At 53.9% G+C, this 10,683-nt stretch overlaps 1 protein-coding gene across 1 annotated transcript; it reads left to right on the plus strand.

Annotated features, from left to right (window-relative positions):
* The first annotated feature begins 2,771 nt into the window (after positions 1-2,771).
* LOC121852580 (progestin and adipoQ receptor family member 4-like) lies at positions 2,772-6,460 on the plus strand. Its single transcript, XM_042346551.1, has 3 exons — positions 2,772-2,977; positions 5,359-5,577; positions 6,018-6,460. The coding sequence occupies exons 1-3, from the start codon at positions 2,812-2,814 to the stop codon at positions 6,458-6,460; spliced, it is 828 nt and encodes a 275-aa protein (XP_042202485.1). The 5' UTR covers positions 2,772-2,811.
* The last annotated feature ends 4,223 nt before the right edge of the window (positions 6,461-10,683 follow it).

Raw genomic sequence — 10,683 nt, forward strand, 5'->3', positions numbered from 1 at the left:
ATGCGCTGTACACTACCCCTCTCCCCACACACACACACACACACACACACAGTGAAGAGAAGGTGAGAGAGCCCTCAGAGTTCCTATTCCCTATATTCCCCATTTACACCCTATATACCCTATAAACACCCGATATACACCCCGTGTAGACTGTACCGACTGCCCCACACGCTGTCCACTACCCCTCTCCCACACACACACACACACACACCTACACACAGTGAAGAGAGAGTGTGAGAGAGTCATAGAGTGTCTGTGTGTCCCCCATATACCCTATGAACACCCTATATACACCCTATATACACCCTATACACACCCTATATACACCCTATACACACCCTATATACACCCTATATACACCCTAAATATAGACTGTACCGACTACCCCACATGCTGTCCACTACCACACACACACACAGTGAACAGAAGGCGAGAGTCATAGTGTGTGTGTGTGTGTGTGTCCCTATACACCCTATATACACCCCATATAGACTGTACCGACTGCCCCACACGCCGGTAACACACCCATACAGTGAAGAGAAAGTGTCATATACTGAGTGCCCTGTGTACCCCATAAACACCCCACATATACCGCCCCGTACCCCATACGCTGTGCGCTGTAGATACTATACACACGTTATACACACAGTGACAGGAGAGGCGAGAGAGTCATATAGTGTGTGTGTGTCCTCTACACCCCCAAATACACCCTAAATACAATAACTGATACAGCGTCTCAGAGCCGGGGGCGGGGTGGGGGGGGAGGTGGTTGTAAGCGTGGTCGAAGGGAGGGAGAGGGTAAGTCGGAGGGGGTGAGGGGGAGAGGGCAAGGCGGAGGGAATGAGGGGGAGAGGGGGCAAGGCGGAGGGATTGAGGGAGAGAGGGGCAGGGGGCAAGGCGGAGGGAATGAGGGGGAGAGAGAGAGGGGCAGGGGCAAGGCGGAGGGAATGAGGGAGAGAGGGGCAGGGGGCAAGGCGGAGGGAATGAGGGGGAGAGAGAAATAGGGAGGGGGGCAAGGCGGAGGGATTAAGGGAGAGATGGAGAGAGAGAGAGGGGTGGGGGCAAGACAGAGGGAGAGAGAGGTAAGAGTGTGTTCTACTGTCCTGTACCCCTATACACACCCGTAAATACACCAATATAGTGTGTAAATACACCCTATACAGTATACCCCACACACTGCACACACACACACACACGCGGTGATGAGAGAGTTATATAGTGTGTGTCTGTGTGTACTATACACCCCTTTATAGTAACAATCCTGGCATTCGACTCAGCGCCTTATCACGTCGTTGAGATGTCTAAAGTGCTTCTCAGGACTCACTGTCGAGTGTAGTGACTGTGTGTTTCGTGTGCGAAACGTGGCAGACAGTGTCTCATTACCCTTCTCTCAGTCTCTGTCACACACACTCTGTCTCTCTCTCTCTCTCTCTCTCTCTCTGTCTCCTAATCTCCCTCACACACTCCTTCCTTTTCTCTCAAGTATCTCCACACTAGGTTAATTCCCCCCCCCCCTTTCTCTCTCTCCCTCTCCCGGCTTCTCCCTCATTCCCCCTCTCTTACACACACACACACTCTGACTTTCTCAGTCCCTCTCTCTCATAATCTCTCTCACATCTTATCTCCTCACTGGATTAATCCCCTCTCTCTCTCTTTTGTTCACAGAGCTCGGGATTGCCTCTCTCCCTCTCTCTCTCTCTGCGTCTCTCTCTGTCCTGGTTTAGGATTGCCTCAAACTCTGCAGGAACACAGCAAACAGGAACAGATCTGAGCTGGACTGAGATATGCTGGACTTCGCTGTGCTGTGTTGGGGCTGGGATTAACACTGGCCTGGCCTGTTGAGGGAGAGACAGAGCGTGAGAGAGACGGAGGGAGGGAGGGAGTGAGGGAGTGTGAGAGGCTGACAGAAACGCAGACAGAGACACAGAGAGAAACACAGACACAGAGAGAGACACAGACAGAGAGAGACACAGAGACACAGACAGAGAGAGAGAGAGAGAGAGAGAGACGCAGACAGAGAGGCTGAAGGTGAGAGGGACTGACGGAGAGAGACACAGGTACACGGAGAGAGAGAGAGAGACAGACGGAGACACAGGCAGACAGTGAGTGCGTGAGACACAGACAGACAGACGGAGAGAGGGGTTGGGGGTGTGAGTGCACACAGACAGATGGAGAGAGGGAATGTATGAGGGATAGACAGACGCACGGAAAGACAGAGGGAGAGAGGGAGTGTGTGCGTGACTGACAGAGTGAGACACAGAGGGAGGACGTCCCAAGGCACTGGAACAGCGGGAGAGAGAGAGTGTGTAAGTGACTGACTGACTGGGAGTGTGTGAGTGACTGACGGAGAGAGGGAGTGTGTGAGTGCCTGACTGACGGAGAGAGTGAATGAGTGAGTGAATGAGTGACTGACGGAGGGAGAGAGAGAGAGAGAGTGAGTGACTGACTGACTGACGGAGGGAGAGAGAGAGTGAATGAGTGACTGACTGACGGAGTGAGTGAGTGAGTGACTGACTGACAGAGAGCGAGTGAATGAGTGAGCGAGTGACTGACTGACGGGGAGAGGGAGTGAGCGAGAGAGTGACTGGCGGAGAGAGGGAGCGAGCGAGTGACTGACGCAGGGAGAGAGCGAGTGAGCGAGTGACTGACAGAGAGCGAGCGAATGAGTGAGCGAGTGACGGACTGACGGAGAGAGGGAGTGAGTGAGCGAGCGAGAGAGTGACTGACGGAGAGAGGGAGCGAGCGAGCGAGCGAGTGACTGACGCAGGGAGAGAGTGAGTGAGTGAGTGAGTGACTGACGGAGGGAGAGAGATGGTGCTGTTGGCGGGACCTCAGCTGTTGGACTGGGCGAGCTCCCCGCCTCACTTGCAGTTTAACCGTTACGTGTTAACGGGTTACCGACCGGCCAGTCCAGTCCGGGACTGCGTCCGGAGCTTGTTTTACCTCCACAACGAGCTGCTCAACATCTACTCTCACGGTCAGTGCTCCCCATCCCATGTTATCCCCATGTTATTGGCATGTTCTTCCCGTGCTATCGCCGTGTTGTTGCGTGTTACCTTACTGTTGTAATAATAATAATAATAATAATCCTGGCGCGTGACCCGGCGCCCGATCGCGTCTTCGAGACGTCTCAAAGTGCTTCGCGGGACGCGCCGGCGAGGTGTAGTGGCTGTGCGTGGGTTTCGGGGGCCAAACGCGGCAGCCGATCGCGCCCGGCGACGTCCCCACAAACAGCCGTGGGGTTGAAGCGACCGAATTATTATTATTGTTATTGCTTTGAAGGGATTATTACCCCCGGAAAGTGATCCCCCAATCGCCTGACAAGCGACTGACTGCCGGGAACACAGGCGCGTGAGTGTGTGCGTGTGTGTGTGTGTGGAGATTCCTTACTCCACACATACACATACACACACAGACGTACACAGACGTACACACACACACACACACCCAGAGACACACACACACGCCTGTTTCCCAGCAGTCAGGAGGAACCCGCTTGTCAGTCGACTGGCGGGTCGCTTTCCGGGGGTAATAATCCGGAATAATGTATGACTAATAGTTAGTGTCGGCAAATGTGCAGATATTATTAGCAGTTATTGTTAATATTAATTTATTAATAGTATCCGATGACCTTGCTTGTGTGTCTTAGAGGTTGGCAATTACCGAGAGATTTGCGTAAGCCGCTAACCGGTGTATGGTGAGGGTGAGAGGTAAAATCAGTTAAAGTTTAGGATTAGTTTTGTCGCAGTTAATCTAACTAATTCCTGTGTGACGTGTTTTTTTTTCCCCCCCTGATCAGCCGGGTGTCTGACACGCACACGCACAACAACAACAACTTGGATTTATATAGCGCCCTCCACGCCGGACGGCGTCTCAGAGCGCTTTACAGTAACGGAACCCGTTAATGATAATGCACACAGACACACGCACACAGACATACATACAAACACACAGACACACACACACAGACACACAGACATACACACAGACACACACACACAGACATACACACACACACAGACATACACACACACAGACACACACAGACATAGATACAACACAAACATACACACACACACGCTCACAGACATACACACACATACAGACACACACACACAGACACACACACACAGACATACACACAGACACACACACACACACAGACATAGATACAACACAAACATACACACACACAGACACACGCTCACAGACATACACACACATACAGACACACACACACAGACACACACACACAGACATACACACACACTCACACACACACAGACATACACATACAGACACACACACACAGACATACACATACAGACACACACACACAGACACACACACACAGACATACACACACACTCACACACACACAGACATACACACACATACAGACACACACACACAGACACACACACACAGACATACACACACACACACACACAGACATAGATACAACACAAACATACACACACACAGACACACGCTCACAGACATACACACACACTCACACACACACAGACATACACACAGATACAGACACACACACACAGACACACACACACAGACATACACACACAGGCACACACACACACACACACACACACACACACGCTTGTGTTTCCCGCTTGTCAGTCGATTGGCCGATCACTTTCCGGGGAGAATAATCCCTTCAAAATAAATAATAATAATAATAATTTGGTCGCTCAAACCACGACTGTTTCCGTCCCACCGCTGTGTGGAATTGGCTGCCGCATTTCGACCCAAAATACAGTCAATTTACTTTGCAGGATATTCCTTGAAGCGCTCTGAGACGTCTCGATGACGTGATAAGGCGCTCTATCAAATGCAAAGGATTATTATTAATTTATTACAACTTGCTGCTCTCAGAGAGACTCAGAGAGAGAGACCGAGTGAGAGAGACTGAGCGAGAGTGACTGAGAGAAAGACTCAGAGATACATCATACATTATGTAATATTATTAATATGATTTAAACCTTATTTGATATCGTATAATCTTTATATTATCATCATACTGTAATACTGTCACACAGATACACAGAGAGCCAATCGACCCTCATTTTATTAATATAAATCCTATTTTTAATAACCACGATAAACCTGGGACAAAGTGTCGTGACTGTGCGTTGTGCGGCCGCAACGCGGCAGCCGATCGCCGTCTCTCCCGGCGGCGTCTCTCTCACACACAGTCGCTAACGCCTGACAGTGCGTCCCGTGAAGCGATTTGAGGCGTCTGGAAGACGCGATAAGGCGCTGGGTCCAACCCCAGGGTTATATTATGATGATTGTATTATTAAAGGCAGCAATCCTGTCGATGTTATTGTTTACCAGGTATCCCCTTGCTGTGTTTTATGGTGCTGTTGCCTCTGGCTATACCATGGCCTCAGATCTCGGTGCCCTGGTTGGCTGTTGCTCACTATCTGGCCTGCGTATCGCCCCAGCTGGGCAGCGTTCTCTATCATCTCTTCATGAACCACGAGGGAGGGGCTCGGGTCTACCGCAAGCTCCTCACCCTGGACATGTGTGGGGTCTGCATGGTCAACACGCTAGGTACACGTGTGCGCGTGCGAGCGAGCGTGCGTGGGAGAGAGACTGTGTCTGTATGTGACTGTGTGTGCGAGAGACGGTGTGTGCATTTGTGTGTGTAAGAGAGTGTGTGCCTCAGAGAGAGAGACTGCGTGTGAAAGTGTGTGTGTATGTGAGAGAGACTGCATGTGAGTGTGTGTGTGTGAGAGACTGCGTGTGGGTGTGAGTCTGTGTGTGTGTGTCTGCATGTGTCTGAGTGTGTGAGAGACTGCGTGTGAGAGAGCTCACAGTCTCTCTCTCGTTCCACTCTTTCTCTAACGCTCTCTCCTTTCTTTCTCTTTCTCTCCCTCTCTCCCCCTCTATTTCTCTCTCACTCTCTCACCCCTTCTCTCTCTCTCCCTCTAATCCTTCCCTCTCTCTCTCTGAGTCTCTCCCTCCCTCTCCCTCTCTCTCTCCCCCCGCAGGAGCCCTCCCCATCATCTACGTCACTCTGCTGTGCTACCCGTGGCTCCGCGCCTCGGCCTTGCTGGGCTACGCCCTCCTCTCCTCCTACGTGACCTTCAGCGCCCTGACCGCCCGCAGCAACCTGACCCGCCTACGGGCCTTCGCGGGCCAGGCCTGCGTGAGGAGCGCCTTCTTCCTGCTGCGCTGGCGGGGCCTGGGCTCGGGCAGCCCCTCCTCGCTCCGGCACTACGTGACCATGGACGCTCTGGCCGCCCTGGGCGGGCTCATCAACGTGGGCCGCCTCCCCGAGCGGCTCAGGCCCGGGCGCTTCGACTACTGGCTGAACAGCCACCAGATCATGCACGTCCTGGTGGTGGGCAGCCTCCTGTGCCTGCACTGGGGGGTCCTGGCCGACCTGACCTGGATCAGCAACAACGTGGCCGCCTGCCAGACCCACCACTGACGGGAGACGGGGGGAGGGGGGGGGGGGAAGGGGTGGCGGAGGAGGGGGGGGGGGGACCGAGCGAGAGAGAGAGAGAGTCAGAGGGTCAACCGACGGTTCTTGCGCGCCCTCTCTCTCTCTCTCTCTCTCTCTCTCGTTCGCTCGAGCAATCCCCGGCCCGGTCGGTCGTTCCCTAACTCTCTCTCTCTCTCTCTCTCTCGCTCACTCGCCCTCTCTCTCCCTCACTCGCCCTCTCTCTCGCTCACTCGCCCTCTCTCTCCCTCACTCGCCCTCTCTCTCGCTCACTCGCCCTCTCTCTCTCTCTGTCTCGCTCTCTCTCTCTCTCTCCCTCGCGCTCAGCGACCGCGTGTGCACTCGTTCACTCACTCACTCACTCACTCACAATCAGCTGTGGTCAACCCATTCACAAAATCTCACTCACGTGGTCACGCCGTCACGTGGCCGACCCATTCACAAATCCCGCCCGCCCGGTCTCGCTCACGTGGTCGCGCGGTCACGTGGGGTGCGGGCGGGCGGCGGGGCGTCGCCCGTCACGTGGGCCCCACCTTCGCACCCGCACGCGGTCGTACGTCATCACATACGTCATCACGCACGGGGGGGGGAGGCTCCCGCCCAATCACGTGCCCAACGGTTCGGCGACGCTCACACGCGCGCGACGACGCTCTCTCTCTCTCTCTCTCTCGCTCTCTCTCTCGTGCGCTGACCGACGGTCGGTCGGGTCGTCGCTCCCTCTCCCCAGTTGACGCTCCCCTGTGGCGTGACTCCCCGCGTCACCGGCCGCCACGGCTGATCGTCCGTCCGACCGACCGACCGACCGCCGTGTAAACGTGAGTACATCCGGGGCCTCAGCCCAACGGTCAGGCCGGTCACGTGGTCTCGCGCGCGCTCTGTGTGTGTGGGGGTGGGGGGGGGGGAGTGAGCACGTGGTCACCGACGCGGCCACACGCGGTCTCGCCCCGTCACGTGGCCGCTCATTCACCAGCGCGCGCAGTCACGTGGTTACACACACTCCCCCCTCACACTTACACACTCACAAACACGCACTCCCCTCTCCCCTCACACTTACACACTCACAAACACACACTCCCCCCTCACACTTACACACTCACAAACACACACTCCCCTCTCCCCTCACACTTACACACTCACAAACACACACTCCCTCTCCTCACACTTACACACTCACAAACACACACTCCCTCTCCTCACACTTACACACTCACAAACACACACTCCCCCCTCACACTTATACACTCACAAACACACACTCCCTCTCCTCACACTTACACACTCACAAACACACACTCCCCCCTCCCCTCACACTTACACACTCACAAACACACACTCCCCCCTCCCCTCACACTTACACACTCACAAACACACACTCCCCCCTCACACTTACACACTCACAAACACACACTCCCCTCTCCCCTCACACTTACACACTCACAAACACACACTTCCTCTCCTCACACTTACACACTCACAAACACACACTCCCCCCTCACACTCGCACACTCACAAACACACACTTCCCCCCCCTCACACTCGCACACTCCCTCTCGCACAGACCAACCCACGGGCGCACAAACCTTCAAGCTCTCCCACACTCGCTCGCGCTTGTTCAAACGCTCACTCACCCTCACACACTCCTGCTCACACTCACTCACACTCCTGCTCACACTCACTCACACTCCTTCTCACACTCACACACTTGCTCACACACTCCAGCTCACACACTCCTGCTCACACTCACCCTCACACACTCCTGCTCACACTCACACTCCAGCTCACACACTCCTGCTCACACTCACACTCCAGCTCACACACTCCTGCTCACACTCACTCACACTCCTGCTCACACTCACACTCCAGCTCACACACTCCTGCTCACACTCACTCACACTCCTGCTCACACTCACACTCTTGCTCACACACTCCTGCTCACAAACACTCACAAACGTGCCCTCACTCTTGCACTGACAAACACATTCGCACACACGCGCTCTCACATCAACTCACTCACACGCTCATCCTCACCCTCCGCCCTCAAAGCGAGTGTGTGTTTTGAGGGGTTATTCACTTGGGGAAGGGGGTGTGAAACTGGACCTATTTTTTTCTTTAAACCCCCCCCCACCTCCTCCCCCCCCCCCCCCCCACACACACACACACACTCACTCACACTCACTCACTAACTCAGGGAACAGGCAGACGAGGGAGTGGGACACTGCTTTGTGCATTTGGCTGCCGTGTTTCCCCCACAAAACACGCACACGCAGACACGCCCACGCAAACACAGTCACTACACTCTACAGCGTAATCCCTGCAAAGCGCTTTGAGAAGTCTCGACGACACGATAAGGCGCCGTCTCAAAACCAGCCGGGCGGAGAGTGTTCAATTCACGTGGCGCGTTTAAAAGTGTCTTAATCTCAGGCCAAGTGTGTCACACGGGTGTGTGGGTGAGAGAGAGAGAGAGAGAGAGAGAGAGAAATGGAGGGGGTGAGAGAGAGGGTTTGGGGATGGGTGAGTTGGGTTTTACCAAGTCATATATTTAATGTATATTTAATATGACTTAACGCACAGCAATACTCCTTGCATTCGAGATTGCACCTTATCACGTCTTCGGGAGGTCTCAAAGCGCTTAACCGCAGAGTGTAGTGACCTGAGTATTGTGCGGGCGAAACGCGGCAGCCAATTGCGCGCAGCGGCGTCCCCGCGAGCAGCCGCGGGACCGGGCGACCAAGTCACCGCGCGGCAAGTGAGTAAGAACCCGCTCCTTCGTCGATTGGCGGATCGCTTTGTTAACGGGGTTCATAAATGATAATAACGACTTGGTCGCTCGATCCACGACTTGCGGGGGTGGGGGTGGGGGGGCACCGCTGTGCGCAATTGACCGCCGCGTTTCACCCACATAATACGCCCTTCACAGAATATCCTGTGAGGCGCTTTGAGACGTCTTCGACGACTTTGATCGGGTGCTATGTCAAACGGCAGGAACACTATTGCTGTTATTGTACAGTCGCTCCACTTTGCAGTATATCCTGCGAAGCGCTCTGGGACGTCTCGACGACGCGACGAGGCGCGGTATCAAACGCGAGGTGTGTTATTACGATATCAGTCTCTCTATCGTTCTCTCTCTCTCTCTCTCTCTCTCTCTCTGTCTCTGTCTCGGTTTCCAGGTATATGTGTGTATTATCAAAGCAGATGAATTTGCACTTGCAATTGACGAACAAAACGAGTTGCTCACAGAGCCAGGATCCTGTCCTAAGCACTTATGTTGCCGTCAGTGTTAACTTATCATAGAATCTTACAGCACAGAAGGAGGCCATTCGGCCCATCATGCCTGTGCCCGGCTCTTTGGAAGAGCCACCGACTAGTCCCATACCCCGCTCTTACCTCATAGCCCCGCAAAATTGTTCCTTTCCTCTGGGTAATAACATGTCTCCTCATCTCCCCTCTGGTTCTTTTGCCAATTTTCTTGCGTCTGTGTCTGTCCTCGAGTTACCGACCCGAGCGGCCATAAGCCAGAGGGAACAGTTTACACAGGAACAGGGGGAGGCCATTCAGGCCCTCGAGCCTGTTCCGCCATTCTATAAGATCATGGCTGATCATGGGAGTCCTGTAGCTCAGTGGTTAGAGCACTCGCCTCGCAAGCGAGACACCCGGGGGCTCGATTCCCGGCAGCAGGTCAGGGCGAAACCTTGGGCAAGTTTCCTTACTCCACACCCCCCCCCACCCCCCCCGATAATAATCCCTCAAGAACGAACGACAATAATAAAATCGGTCACTTCAATCCACGACCGTTTGTGGGGACGTCGCTGGGGGCGCAGTTGGCTGCCGCGTTTCGCCCACAGAACACACAGTCACTCCACTTTACAGTGTATTCTGTGAAGCGCTTTTGAGACGTCTCGAAGGCGTGATGAGGCGCTGCATCAAATGCAAGTATTACGGTTATCGGGGAGTGTGTGTGTGTGTGTGTGCAGATGTGTGTATATACGCTATAAGGTATTTTTTAATGGTATTATTCCTAGATTTGATTCAACGCAGTGCGTGGGTCAAATAGTGTGTGGTCCGCAGAGAAGGAGGTTGTTTTATTTCCTCTCCACTCCTTTCTCATTCTCTCCATCTCCTCTCTTTCTCTCGCTCCCTCGCTGAATCCCCAGTAAATCGAGCAGGTCAGGTCAGGTCAGGGCAAAACCTTAGGCACGTTTCCTTACTCCACA

Source organism: Callorhinchus milii, unplaced genomic scaffold (genome assembly GCF_018977255.1).
Source record: "Callorhinchus milii isolate IMCB2004 unplaced genomic scaffold, IMCB_Cmil_1.0 Scaffold981, whole genome shotgun sequence".
Lineage (NCBI taxonomy): Eukaryota > Metazoa > Chordata > Chondrichthyes > Chimaeriformes > Callorhinchidae > Callorhinchus > Callorhinchus milii.

Excerpts from the sequence above, each read along its gene's own strand:
- LOC121852580 (XM_042346551.1), top strand. The coding sequence starts at position 2,812 with ATGGTGCTGTTGGCGGGACCTCAGCTGTTGGACTGGGCGAGCTCCCCG. Across the intron at positions 2,978-5,358 it reads GCTCAACATCTACTCTCACG|GTATCCCCTTGCTGTGTTTT; the intron begins GTCAGTGCTCCC and ends ATTGTTTACCAG. Across the intron at positions 5,578-6,017 it reads CTGCATGGTCAACACGCTAG|GAGCCCTCCCCATCATCTAC; the intron begins GTACACGTGTGC and ends CTCCCCCCGCAG.